The sequence below is a fragment of the Montipora foliosa genome, chromosome 5 (assembly GCF_036669935.1).
Source record: "Montipora foliosa isolate CH-2021 chromosome 5, ASM3666993v2, whole genome shotgun sequence".
NCBI lineage: Eukaryota > Metazoa > Cnidaria > Anthozoa > Scleractinia > Acroporidae > Montipora > Montipora foliosa.
This window is the reverse complement of record NC_090873.1, coordinates 37,375,803-37,390,802: the sequence shown is the minus strand read 5'-3', so window position 1 is coordinate 37,390,802 and position 15,000 is coordinate 37,375,803. Positions and strand designations below refer to the sequence as shown.

Here is a 15,000-nt window from a genome sequence, read left to right as displayed (position 1 = left end):
TTTGTTTTCGTCGTGTCTTTCCTTGAATTGCAGCGTGCATGTAATTTGCGGTAAAATCTGATTGGCTGACATTTATAGCATGACACATGATAGCATCACTCCTGACAGCTGGCGGCAGACGACTCGTTGAGAAATTGTAAGTTCTGCGTCTGTCAAGTTTTACCGTATTAACCTGCGATCAACCGAACTCTTCTTGAGACAGGGCGCTTAGCTTACAGACAAACAATCAATCCTGCAATATGTCAAACACATCAGAAATCTCGGAAGGGTGAGTAAATAAACCTCGAAATGCTTGTGTCTTGCTTAGCTTACGTTATATTTATGATCATGTCATCATGAATTTGAATGGCAAACAACACCTAGTATGCAAATTATGCTTTCCATCTATTTAAACTCAGCACTTGTATTTATTTATCACTTGATAAATGTGGAGTTACGATGACTTCGAAACGTCGTGAAAATAAAAATCTAGTCAGTTTCATTTGTTTTTCTTTCAAATTAGATTTGCACGAGATGCACGAGATGCACGAGTGATTGGCATGGAAACGCCTTTACGCTTAAGTGACTGAAAATTGTATTTGACGGCAAAAATCCGCTAGTGAACTATAATATTACTCAATTCAAGCACACTGTAATTGATAGTCGTTTATGCAAGTGACTCAATTTTCTATCACGATTTCAAAACTGAGCTTAATGCGATATTAAATATTTTCAGTTTTCTATCAAAAGTGATTCACACCATAAGTTAATATTTTAGGTACAAGAAATTAAATATACTACACTGCAATTCGAAAGGTATCGAGAATTATTCTTGTATATAGTAAACGTCATAGAAAGTGCGGCGTGCGGAGTTTTATTCACGAGTTGTTTGTGTCAAAAACCCGAACGAGCGAGGAAAGAGCGAGGGAGGGTTTTTGACACAAACAACGACAACCTCGTTCCCAGGGTCTTCTCGGCTTTCAATATGGCGGCGGGTCTTGAGAAGACCCTGGCACACAGCAGATCACGTGATCAAGATTGGGCAAATATGCAAATTTTTTCAAAATGGCGGCAAGGAATAAGGTGAGAGAAATCTGGGTACGACAACTGCCAACGAAACAAAATGGAGTACGAAAGGGGAACCCAAGGCTGTAAAATTTGATGTAAGAAACCAAAAATACGGATGGATTAATGCACGAGCAACGAGAATGCGGTAGATGAGAGAGAGATCTTGCTTTTCTTTTCATTTCATGTAATTTTAAACCAATGCAATTTTATAGACGGCTATTATTTCTCGGGGCTGTGATTTTTAAGAGCTTCTGCCTGAGAGACCGGGGCAGACTTGGAAATGAAGGTCGGCCGATTTCGCTTAAAATTGGTACACAAAGTACTTATGTCGACTTATGTAATATGCCAAAGTTTCAGCTTCAACAACTTTTTTTTAGCCGAGTTCTGGATATCAGCCTCTCAGGGGTCCCCAGCGGCTGATTTTCAGTGCAATTTTGGCAGCTCTTAAATCTCTCTTTTACCCACATGAAATTAATTTCAGGCAAAATCAAAACCATCTTTGTAAAGCCCTATTCTTAGGCTGTTATGGTTAAGAACATTAGCTCATGGAAATGTTTCGCTAGCCTGTGGCTGTTATCACAACTTGGTCATATTTGAAGCATATGGGAAGCAACCGGAAATGGCCTGTTTTTCAGACCAAATATTTTTCATGCCCATGTTTTATATCTTGAGGTCTTAGTATCCCTGAAAAGTTCAGCCCTTAGTTTAGTAATATCAAGAAAAAAATACTAAGGTTGAGGCTTTTTACTAAGAAAAAAACTTACGAGAAGATGGCTAACCAGGCCACTTCCGGTTAAAGTTTCAACAATTTGAAAGCGTGTCTGCAAAAATCAGCCACTTAATTTCGATTATCTTTTTTCCTTCCAAGTTATGGTTAAAAGAGACTCTGAAGTTAATTGTCACCGAAAAGACTTGCCGTTAATAATAAATTTTTATGTGATTGTTTTAGGACCGATCAGATAGTGGTCCGACAGCGGTTATAAATTTCTTGGAAGAAGTCTTGAAAACTACGGACAATAGAGCCGCTACGAAAACTCTGTAATTACCTAACAACACATCTCTTGCCGGTAAATCACAATGCAAAATTGCAATTTTTTTCGTCCAAACTGCAATGTTAAGTTTATCTCCTTTGTTCAATTCGTTCAACGTATCACGTAATCTCTTACCCAGATCTCCCACGGTCATACCTAAGGGAGATCTGGTAAAGTTCGATTTCGAGCATGCTCAATGCCAGCGAGGCCCGACATACGGGCTTTTCTATCAGTGTGCATGTTGGTACTCTCTGTTGTGATTTTGGGTGATTTTGCGCAATAAACATGGATTTAAACTTAAGCTGAAACAGAAAGAAGCGCTGCAGGCGATTGTTTTTGAACGGTCGAGATTATTTAATTGTTGGAGCAACTGCAGAATCAATGAAACGAGCGCTTAGACGTAATCAATAAACGAGTGCTATTTTCTTCACACGATCTCGTGCAAAGTGTAGTTAGCCAAACCGTAAATTAAAAGCTAAAATGTCAAAGACGGTTTAGGCCTAATCACCGAAACGAACGCTTAGTATACAAGTGCTATTTTCTTCACACAATCTCGTGAAAAGTGTAGTAAACCAAACCGTAAATTGAAAGCGTAAATGTTAAAGAGTGCTTAGACCTAATCACTGCAACGAGCACTATTTTCTTGACACAATCTCGTGAAAAATGTAGTTAATCTAACCGTAAAATTCACAATTGATCACTGCTTAATTCGCGAGTCACGCTTTAAGAACGAGAAATACTGTTTTGAATAAATTCCATACTTCAACTTGAATTTATTAGTTTCTGCGTACCGCGTAGCCAGCTACGCAGAACTTTATCCGAGTGGCAGGGTACGTGGGGCTTTTGTCGGTACCATTTACACAAACGTCGCAAATTTTTAAAATGATTTTCCTCAACTGTAAAGCTTTTCCGGCGTCGAAAAAAACAAAACTTTCCTCCGCACAACTGGCATTTATTCAAAACAGCACATGCACTGACGTGTCCCACGAAATAAGCAAATCAGAGCGTAAATTGCATTGCTGCAACCTTTTTTTTAGTAGCCAATGAAAAAGGGTGTATTGTCGAACTTTGCCAGATCTCACATTTCCAGTGACAGAGTGAGATCTGGGTACGAGATTACGTATCACGTCTGTGGCCCATAGTAATGAAGCGCTAATTAAATCAGGATATAAGCAAGCTTTGTAGTTCCATTCAGTAATACTATAACTCACCTGTTTGGGCTTTAATATTTTCTGAAGAAAGAAGAACTTATCGGTCTCTTTAAATGCAACCACAACATCTGTCGTGACACTACTTGAGAATCGTTTTGAACCTTTAAGAAACTTCGAATATAGTTAAAGCGAATCGTCTAACACAAATTGCAATTGCAATCACTCTTCCAGTCTATTTGCAAAGTGTCTGGATAAATTCACTTACAAAAAACGCTTACCTGGCTTCACTTTTACAGACATGCTCCTTTCCTATTATTCCTTAAAAGTGAGGTAACATTAGAAACTTTAGCCCCAGCGATAAATTGGTCGCAAGTGCGTCGTTGCGAGTTAGATGTACACAGGTCAAGAGAAAATGAAGGGACAGAAAGGGAGGCTCCCGGTCCAGCCCTTGGGATATGTCATGTCCACGAAAGTTTTTTTTAGACGAGCGGAAGTCTTTGTTCTAGCGGAAGTCTGTCTTCCGAGACATCGGCATGCAGGCCAACCTCGGTCAGATGTTTGAAAGAAAATAGATATTAATCAGCCTTCCACTTGCGCCGCCATTTTCTCTTTTCACTAAGAACCTGTTTGCGAGAAAAGACTGCATGCGGACGTCTCGGAAGACAGACTTCCGCTAGAGCAAAGATTTCCGCTCGTCTAAAAATAACTTTCGTGGACATGAAATATCCCGGTCAACGCCCTGAGCCTCCCTCTCTGTCCCCTCATTTTCTCTTGACAGGTCGATTAATACCGTACGTGACAAGGTCATTGTAGTTGCTGGCTATGACTGACTTGGAATTCAGTTGTTTTCTCGTGCAGATTCGTCTCCTTGATATTGCAGAGAATGATTATGATAGAACTTGTATGAGAACCTCAATGGCATGATTTGTTTACTAAATATTTATTCATACCCAGTGCCCCAGTGTAAATGGCTCACGTATGTTGTAAATGATTGATAAGGACGTCCAACACGGTCCGGTTTCGCCGCCAATCCGCTAAATTGCTAGAAGATTACTCACGGGCACTCTTTCCCTTTCTCTATCAGTATTTTCCTTTTGTTGCTTTCTCAAATAGCACAGATCCATGGTGGCATCCATACTGCATATATATCCAAAGATAGGACAGGGGTGGAGTGAGTTATCCTTCCGGCAAAGACTACTGTTTTGGCAACTTGGGAAATAAACTATTTCAGCTTTCTTGGAGCCCTTGTTAAGGACTTGGGTTTTTTTTATGGCACCTGTAGCTGTAGATCACATGAAAAAGTAAGTCTTTATGGACTTACACTGAATTGCTGACCCTTAACTCTGGTTTCGGTAATAGGAAGCAACCTAGGCGGTAATCGCCCTGGAGGGCCATTATGCATGCTGTAGGTGATAAGGTAAGTCGTCACAAGGCCTAGTGCCCGCTCGTACCTGCTGGAGCTTAAATTGGTTACTGCTCTTCTTTCCTGGACAGGATAATAATCACCGGTGCCCATTTATACATCTGGGTGGAGAGAGGCACTGTTAAAGAAAATTGCCTTCCCAAGACGACATGTCAACGCCCTAGTAACCAGGATCGCCCGATCCAGAGTCTAGCCCGCTAACGAGCTATGCCAGTTCCTTTTTGTGTAGAATCCAAATGTAATGTGGACTTTAATCTGTCCTAAATCAACAAAATGCATCGGGGAAAAAATAAATGGCCAGCACTTTCAAAAGAAAGTGGACACCTTGCCGGCTGCTTTGTTTATTTGCCAGAAGGGAAACTATCTGCGATCTATTAATAGATCATAGATAGTTAAGGGTCAGCAACTCAGTGTGAGTCCATAAAGACTTACTTTTTTATGTGATCTACAGCTACGGGTGCCATAAAAAAAAACTCAAGTCCTTAAGGGCTCCAAGAAAGCTGAAATGTTTTATTTCCCAAGTTGCCAAAACAGTAGTCTTTGCCGGAAGGATAACTCACTCCATCCCTGTCCTATCTTTGGATATATATGCAGTATGGATGCCACCATGGACCTGTGCTGTTTGAGAAAGCAACAAAAGGAAAATACTGATAGAGAAAGGAAAAGAGTGCCCGTGAGTAATCTTCTAGCAATTTAGCGGATTGGCGGCCAAAAAAGGACCGTGTTGGACGTCCTTATCAATCATTTACAACATACGTGAGCCATTTACACTGGGGCACTGGGTATGAATAAACATTCAGTAAACAAATCATGCCATTGAGGTTCTCATACAAGTTCTATCATAATCATTCTCTGCAATATCAAGGAGACGAATCTGCACGAGAAAACAACTGAATTCCAAGTCAGTCATAGCCAGCAAACTACAATGACCTCGTCACTTACGGTATTAATCGACCTGTGTATATCTAACTCGCAACGACGCAATTGCGACCAATTTATCGCTGGGGCTAAAGTTTCTAATGTTACCTCACTTTTAAGGGATTATAGGAAAGGGGCGTGTCTGTAAAGGTGAAGCCAGGTAAGCGTTTTTTGTAAGTGAATTTATTCAGACACTTTGCAAATAGACTGGAAGAGTGATTGCAATTGCAATTTGTGTTAGACGATTTGCTTTAATTATATTCGAAATTTCTTAAAGATTCAAAACGATTCTCAAGTAGTGTCACGACAGATGTTGTGGTTGCATTTAAAGAGACCGATAAGTTTTTTTTTCTTCAGAAAATATTAAAGCCCAAACAGGTGGGCTTGCTTATATCCTGATTTGATTAGCGCTTCATTACTACGGGCCACAGACGTGATACGTTGAACGAATTGAACAAAGGAGATAAACTTAACATTGCAGTTTGGACGAAAAAAATTGCAATTTTGCATTGTGATTTACCGGCAAGAGATGTGTTGTTAGGTAATTACAGAGTTTTCGCAGCGGCTCTATTGTCCGTAGTTTTCAAGACTTCTTCCAAGAAATTTATAACCGCTGTCGGACCACTATCTGATCGGTCCTAAAACAATCACATAAAAATTTATTATTAACGGCAAGTCTTTTCGGTGACAATTAACTTCAGAGTCTCTTTTAACCGTAACTTGGAAAGAAAAAAGATAATCGAAATTAAATGGCTGATTTTTGCAGACACGCTTTCAAATTGTTGAAACTTTAATCGGAAGTGGCCTGGTTAGCCATCTTCTCGTAAGTTTTTTTCTTAGTAAAAAGCCTCAACCTTAGTATTTTTTTCTTGATATTACTAACCTAAGGGCTGAACTTTTCAGGGATACTAAGACCTCAAGATATAAAACATGGGCATGGAAAATATTTGGTCTGAAAAACAGGCCATTTCCGGTTGCTTCCCATATGCTTCAAATATGACCAAGTTGTGATAACAGCCACAGGCTAGCGAAACATTTCCATGAGCTAATGTTCTCACCCATAAAAGCCTAAGGATAGGGCTTTACAAAGATGGTTTTGTTTTTGCCTGAAATTAATTTCATGTTGCTAAAAGAGAGATTTAAGAGTGGCCAAAATTGCACTGAAAATCAGCCTCTGGGGACCCCTGAGGGGCTGATATCCAGAACTCGGCTAAAAAAAAGTCGTTGAAGCTGAAACTTTGGCATATTACATAACTCGACATAAGTACTTTGTGTACCAATTTTAAGCGAAATCAGCCGACCTTCATTTCCAAGTCTGCCCCGGTCTCTCAGGCAGAAGCTCTTAAACAGTTTGGAAACAGCCATTGCATACAATTTCACAGACATTTGATTACCGTAAAATTCAGTGAGCTAGGGTTTAATGAAAGCCCTGGCTCTAGCTATTTAGTCACGGAGGTGTGTTCGCTGTCTTCCGTAATGTATAGTTTATATTGCAATCAATTAAACCTAATTATCATTTAAAATTTTTCATACACTTGAATGATTGTCTTTTTCTCATCGGTGGATATAAGCCTTCTGACAACGACTTTCCCCAGTATACATTGACCCAAAGCTATTTTCCTAAAAGGAAGTATTATTATACCACATATCTGTGGTACTTCATTATCACAGTGAAACCATTAGATTGTCGTATTGTGGTTTTATCTCTCATCTCATCGATTGACTGCAAGTATTGTCATGTCAGTGTGAAATCAGTATTTTAATTGTCTTCTGATTGCCAACAGGGAACCACAGCATGTTTAGTGCCCACATTCTTACAACTTGTTATTGTAAATATATTTTGTGGTAAAGTTGACATAATCAAGCCAATGTACATTGTTGAACATGCTATTCCATAGGATTAGCAATCTGCTTCTTGCACTTTTCAAGCTATGAAAAGAACTTTTCCATGTCTTGTCCTACCAGTGAAGACAATGTGATGTCTTGGAATGCTGCTCATGGAATCTGTTGAACCTAATTAAAAAAGGGCACAATTTGTGCAAGTCCTAAACATAAGCATCTCATGATCTTTAGCAGTTCTTTTCGAATGAGCCCACGGTTAGGGGTGGATCTTTGCTGTTTTATCAAACTGGCTTTTAATCTGCTGTTTTGGAGGCAGTGACAATGGCACGGTTTGTTTTATTTGCCTCCATTCCTTAAACTACATTTTTGTTTCGTTTCATTTACTCAGAAACGAATTGTATCTATTTAGACTTCAGGGTGAACTATTTACACTTCAGGGTGAACTATTTACACAATGAAGTAGAGTGGCCGTTCAAAACAGAGTTTGTAATTGAACATCTAAACATCTATGAGATGTAAAAACAAACTTGTGAACATGTGAACCTGAAGTATAGCAAATCATAATGCTGACAAGCATGAAAGTGAACGAAATGGGTCATAAATTTGAAGTTTTCACTATCTGAATGATTTTCGGTTATATTAAAGGGATATATTGTTGAAAAACCCAAAGCTATCTCTTTTCATGGTAATAAGTAATGTAAACAATCTTCCCACTGGTGAGTTGTAGTAATAAATTGGGTTTTCCAGGAACCAGTTATTTTAAAGCTAGTACTGGTAACTTCCTAGGTTCACATGTACCACAAGTAATGGAAGATTCACAGAAAATGGAATTTGAAATTTTATGCTGTGGCATTTGAAGGAATAGTAGGTATTTGTAGACAAGTATCATTATGTTCTTCTCTTTTAATGGTTAATATTCCTTGACAGGCTTCTAACCGTTCAGAGAGTTTGCGTCCACATTTTTGTCCTTTGTTGAGAGTTTCAATAGACAAAGCGAAATATATATGACCGACCAAGTGACCCACACTACAGTATTTTATCTTTTCTCCTGCCCTTACCATTCCAGAAACAAAACACCGTTTCTTTTTGTGAAATAGTTTCTTGTTGCTGGTGAAGTTGCAAATTTCCTGTGCTTTGTCACCTTCAATTTTATTTCCCAATCCCCCTGTCCAATCCGCAATCTTCCCCCAAATCACTCGATGTACCACATCTTCAAAAAGTAATTAAAATGCCACAATTTGAGCAATGCTAGAGAATATTTTCAAAGCATGTTTTGAAAATGAATAATTCAATTTAAATTATTGGAGTACAAGAAAACTCACAGGAGTGTGATGATAAAAAAGTAATGTGTACAAAATTAAAGAATACTGTTTAATATACATATTTATATTTTTAAATCAGAAGAAGCAAAAATTGAAGTTGTTAGCGAATTGACAGGTCAATAAGACTTTAATGATAAGCCTGACAATTATTTTCAAGAATAATAATTATTGTTAAGACTTCACAATCTTAAATAACTCTCTTGGAAAATTACAAGATGACATGCATTTTGTTTGGGGTGAGGAGATTAATATTTTTTATTAATGAAAGTAAGAGGCAATGATGAAAACCGACCGAGCTAGATCTCTCTGTGCACCACTAGCTGAAGAGTGTGGAAGGGATGGGAAAGAATATGGATTACTGCAGCTGCAGGTCTATTAAAATAAAACACAGGTTACATTCCACAGGTGAGTGTACATGTCACCGTGCTGCAGACAAATAAACAACACCAAAAGTGTCTGCTAGCGCTAATCACTCAACAAAAATGTTGATTATTGGAGCAGCGACCTCTAGTCTTGACCTGTGGAATGTGACCTGTATTTAACAGACCCGCCTTCATTGCAGCTGTCACACGAGTCAACAGAGCCACATACAACTGCTAAATCAACCACATCAATAGTCTATGAACCCCATTGAACAATTTTATAATTTGTAACACAATCTGACATGGTGAAAACATTGAACAACAGTAACAATACTCGCATCAGGGAATTACAATTGTGAGACGCCAAAATGAACCAAAACGTAAAGGTACGTACGAAATTAAATGACTTAATTACCGTTACGTCTTTCAAACACCGTTATATCCTTCTATATTAGAGCGATCGCTATGCCAGAGATCGTGAAAAGCCAACGTAGCTTTAATTGGAATCGAGGCCTGATGTAGATCACCGTGCAACGTGAAAAAACGGCGAATTATTTTTGACTGTTATGCTTGTTAATTTGCGGCTGCTTCTTACGGAACAGCTACAATTTTGAAAATGATTTAAACACGACTTCTGTTCTTCTTCTGGCCCTCCTCACTAGCCGCCATCTTTCTTTCGACATTAACCCAATTAGAGTTCATGTGAGAAAAGCACCAATCAGCGATCTTTTTAGTTCACTGTGTGCCAGGGTCTTCTCAAGACCCGCCGCCATATTGAAAGCCGAGAAGACCCTGGGAACGAGGTTGAAACAACGAGTGAATAAAACCCCGTACAAAGCACTTTCTATGTCGTGAACTGTTTAATACACATAAGACGAGAATTTTCATTGAAATAGTTTTCTGAACGCAAATTAGAAACAAAAACTCACTAACAATAGAACCAAATGCTAATTTAATTTAATTCAATCACAAAGTACGATTTGCACGAGATGCACGAGTGATTGGCATGGAAACGCCTTTACGCTATCGTTGATTGGTTATACTTCCACATGTGAAATAGCTGTACGCCATTCTGATTGGCTGTATAAGCCTTTTCCACATGTGAAAATAAAGCGCATAGATTTGTACAAATGAGCTTTATGGAATAAAATTCTCATGTTATGTGTAATAAAATTGTTTACATCACCGTTTTTTTTTTTCTTAACGCACCCTGTGTTAGTTCCACTGAAATGCATGTACGACTTGGCGGACGGTTTTATTTTCAATGCACGCTTTTAAAAAGTAGTATTTGAGCAAAAATATGACAACATTTCAAAAACTTTCAAAGAAAATCAGTATACATAAGCTAAAAAGAGGAACGGAATGGGTTCAGGGATGGCGCAGTGGTGAGAGCACTCGCCTCCCACCAAAGTGGTTAGATTCTCGGACTCGGCGTCACATGTGGGTTGAGTATGTTGGTTCTCTACACTGCATCAAAAGGTTTTCTCCGGATACTCCGGTTTCCCCTCTCCCCACAAACCAACATTTGACTTGATTTGCTTTCATTGTTAATTCCAGTTTACAGTGTCCCAAATTAGTGCTCCAGCGCTAGAACGACACTTAAATAAAGTTCCTTTCCTTACGTTTCCTTTTGTCATTTGTGCGGTATAAAACATATGAATGATTCAAATAGGCCATTTTACAGTTGTTGGCTCAGTAACCTAGCCTCTGAATGGCTGCGAGGCTGCCGGTGACCTTAAATATGTTTCCCGGATATCGATCGTGATGCCATACAATTTCAGGGTTTGTACGCTATCTTGGACTAGCTGGCCGACGGGCACATCCCCTCGATCTGATGTAATTGTGAGTCTGTTATGCCTCGACAGCGGGTTTGTATCGCAATGACGGCATGCTCAAATGAAAGCGGTAAAAAATCTCCATATTTCCACCTGCTTTGCAGTCATATTTTATAAATGCTACAAAGAGAACGGCCCAAGTTATCTATCCGACCTCTTCGAACCCCGAATTACTCCTTACAACCTAAGAAACACTGGCCTTAACGTAACTGAAAATTCCTACAACAGTAAATTCCGTCACAATTCGTATTCATTTGTCATCTCTCGTATCTGGAACAAACTACCACTTTCTGTTAAAACCGCTCCTAACTTACCGTCTTTTAGAAGAAAACTGAAAACTCTTATCTTTACTGGCTGCCAATGTAAAAGCTGTCTATAATCTTTCGTTTCACCTTCGCGTATACGTAGCTTTCGCTTAAATTATGTATTTGTAAATAGTTCAATGAGACAATCTGTGATTTAGTTTTAAGAATTTTTAGACTTTGTTACATATTTTAAGTCAGTCACTTTTATCATGAGCCCCCGGCTCGGGAGACTGGGCGACCACTCCCCGTGTACCTGACGGTAAATAAATTATATCTTATACGTGTTGGTTGCTCGGCTGTTTTCTTCGCTTTCTTTTTTCAAACGTATTTGAAGGTATGTTAATTTACTTGAAGTATCACTAGCAAATATGACTAAAGCGACTTATTAGAACATCAGAAAGCTGTGAAGTTGTATATTTTGTAGGAAACACACTACAATTGGACCCCGCATGGCAATTCGTGTCGGCAACGATGCTGAGTTGTGATTTGTCAACTCGGCTGCTTTTCACAGGAGATTCAAGTTCTCCCTGCGTACTGTCACAAAAGCACCCCACAAGGCCACTGTCCCTGAATATTTCTGGGCAATCAGTACAATAAAAAATATTACTTTACTAGACATCGAACGGACTTTACTAATCCGTGATTACTACCATTTTTAATTAGTGTACATTACCACCAGAAAAGCACAGCGTTTTCTATCAAAGCAGGGTCACCGGCAGCCTCGCTTCCATTCTCAGGCCAGGTAACTTAGCTGCAACTGTAAAATGGTCTATGAATTAATTTCAGTGAAACTGGCACTGCGTGCGTTTGAAACAAAAAAGTGTGTGGACAATATATGCGAGCCATGCAAGCCATAGTTGCAAGTCATGAGAGCCAATATGACGAACCATGCGAGTTAACATGCGAGTCACACAATCAGTGAAAGCTAACCGTTTTAAAACGGGTGCTTAGACTTAAATACTTTATTAGCAGCGATATTTAAAATGGGTTCTTTAAGACAGTAAGAAGGCAAGATGGCTTGGTTTCATATTTGCGTTTTGTTTGTTCCGGGATCATTGACCAAGCTGAGTAAATAAGCCGCTGGTTGCCTGATGAAATGTTTATTTTCGATTTTTCTCGAAATCGTCATTTTAACGGCGAAGATTAACATGCAAGGTATCTTTCCGTTGCACTGCTCATCCCCCCCCCCCTCCCCACCCCCTTCCTGAAGCAGAGTCTCACTTCAGTGCAACGAATCCTTAACTCTGTGATTGTTATGAATGGATTCCTTCCTTTTTCGTGTTTTGCATTTCTGTTGAAGTCCAAAGCCGGATCATAAAACCATAAAATACGCTCTAATTGAACCGTCTTGTTAATGCTGGTCCAGTGCGGCTGCTCCTTTCTTGGGCCTTCTGGTTTCTTACATGGTTAAGCCTCAGATGATGAGTAATCAGAAATGAATTTTCTTAGATTCTCCTAGAAAAAAGTTCCTTAAGATAGTCAAATTTCCCAGTCTAATGCAAGGCAAGACTACTTGGTTCTTGGGCGATCTTGAATGTTCGATTCGATCGGTACATAACGGATATCAAACATTCCTCATTTTTCACCACGTTCCGTATTCACTAAATGCACAAAACGTTTTCGAGAATCCTATGAACATGCATTTACTCACATTCACCGTTAATTAATGAAATTTTTTTCAAGGTGCAAGAAAGTTCTAGACCCATTGCTGTTCGATCTTGGATGTCTTGCCCCAGCAGTAAGTATAAGAATGTGTATTTTACAATCTCTACTGTAACATGACTTTTGGATTTAACCACGGAATGAATCATGAATCAATAACAACAGGTTAGTTTCAATTCACTCCCGAGTTGCACCTTTATCTAAACCACGCTGCGCCTAACATGAATTGTCTAATGGGGATGGGGAGCCGTCTCGTTCCGCAATACTTTTGGTTAGCACCGTAAAATAAAATTAAAATAGATTTTCGGATCTTCTGCGCAGACTCAGAAATTTGAAACATTTGTGGTTGCCAAATGAACCCTTACTATGATTGTTCAGATTTCGGAACTGGCCAAGGTCCTCAGCCTCGTTCCCAGTCGTCCTCACGCGAATCAAACGTTACGTCACCGGACGAGCGGATCGGGAAGCCTGGCCAAAATAGGCAAGTTCCAAAATGGCGGCTGATTGCGACCATCTTCTTCACCTGTGATTATCAGAGGGGTATGGATGGGAAACGTTTTTTGGTTGAATGTCAGAAACTTCGAGACGCTGGACCTGCTCTTTCAGTTCGCGAAGAAGAGATCAAAACGTTTACCGTAGATTTTAATGCGCCATAGCAGTTCGTCCTCTCTTATGAACTTGAAGAATATGCACCTGGTGGTCACTCGAGATGCGGAAGTTGTTTATATCGATCGATTTCGGTGTTATTTTACGGAGACAATTCCAAACACTTGAATTTTCGTGGATTTTCGCGTACGTTAATTGCATTAGCAAACTTGCATTAAATAATTCCTCGTATTATAAAGCTGAATTTGTTTCCCCCAACAGCGGGCGCTCTCATTGGTTACGTCGAGGTCACATGACTTTTAACAATAAAACTGTTTCCCGCCAAAAGTCTCTGAGCGGGCAGTAGTGCAAAATATATGACGTCAGAGGGTAACAGTGCATTTTTACCTGCGAATGTTGACCGAAGGCCGCCGTTGTTGTTGCCATTGCACTTTTTTCTTTTTGTGCTACATAACAAATCACTTAATGACTGGTCCCTCGGGAAACGGTTCATTTTGTTTTCCTCGAATTTCAATGTATCGCTCTGCTGCGGCTCGGGGAAACATTGAGATTCTCGGGAAAGAAAATTAAATGTTTCCCTCGGGACCAGTCATTAAGTGTTTAATATTACCTCCTTGATCGTCTTGATCGTATTGTGACGGAAGAGGACATTTGTGGTATATCCTTAAACAGCAAGAGTAATATGGATGCTAGTCTTGTTGCAGAAATTCTGAAGACCGAGTAGGCCTAGACACCAATATCAAGTTAAATCGCCTAAATATGTTTCCCGGAAATTCCCGATTTTTTCTCTAAATATCTCGATTTTTCTCTAAATACCCTGGTTTTTTTTCGTAATATCCCGAAAATATCTGCCTCCATTTCTATAAATAATGCAGCAATAACCTAACAAAGTATAAGGTATATATGACATGTATTAAATGGAGAATACTGCTGCATGTGCTTGCTGCGGGCCTAGATGGGAGGATTTGTTAATTTTCTTTGAATTTTTGTGTTTGTAAGCAGCATTTAACTTAAAAACTTGCTTTCTTTCTCTCTCGGATCCATGTTTCTGGGGAAAAAACGTGACTTCAATAATGTTTCCCTAAAAAAATCACATTTTGTTTTTTCTAAATATCTCGAGAATTTCTTAAATATCCCAAAATTTTCTTAATATCTCAAAACATATCCGGATATTTGTATCTAGGCCTAACACGACGGAGGTAATGAAAGGTTGAAGCTCTTCATTCTGAATACGTCTCAATATTAGCATGTATTTAAAAGTCTGTTTACAAGCCAAGTGGCCCATCAGAGCCAGAGTTTATCCCGCTTTCTATGGCATGAAGTGACTAGTAGTATTTTTTTACTTCCCCCCTGGATGAGATGCCAGTCCATAGCAGGGTTTACCCCAGCATTTCACCGGTGCCCGTTTATATACCTGGGTGGAGAGAGGCACCGTGGGAGTAAAGTGTCTTTCCCAAGGACACAACATAATGTCACCGGCCAGGACCGGAACCTGG

General features: G+C 39.4%; 1 protein-coding gene across 5 annotated transcripts in view; it reads left to right on the top strand.

Moving 5' to 3' along the window:
* The first annotated feature begins 66 nt into the window (after positions 1 to 66).
* LOC138004100 (stimulated by retinoic acid gene 6 protein-like) overlaps positions 67 to 15,000 on the top strand; it is a 116,787-nt gene continuing 101,853 nt past the window's right edge. For 3 of the 5 annotated variants that reach the window (XR_011123733.1, XR_011123734.1, XM_068850510.1), the window contains exons 1-2: positions 69 to 268; positions 12,920 to 12,974. Coding sequence is in view for 3 of the 5 variants with exons in the window: in XM_068850510.1 (XP_068706611.1) it covers positions 240 to 268; positions 12,920 to 12,974 (84 nt within the window). In the remaining 2 variants the exon portion in view is untranslated. Of the gene's footprint in view, positions 269 to 12,919; positions 12,975 to 15,000 lie in introns of all 5 variants that reach the window. The other 2 variants (XM_068850511.1, XM_068850509.1) reach the window with 2 other exon arrangements.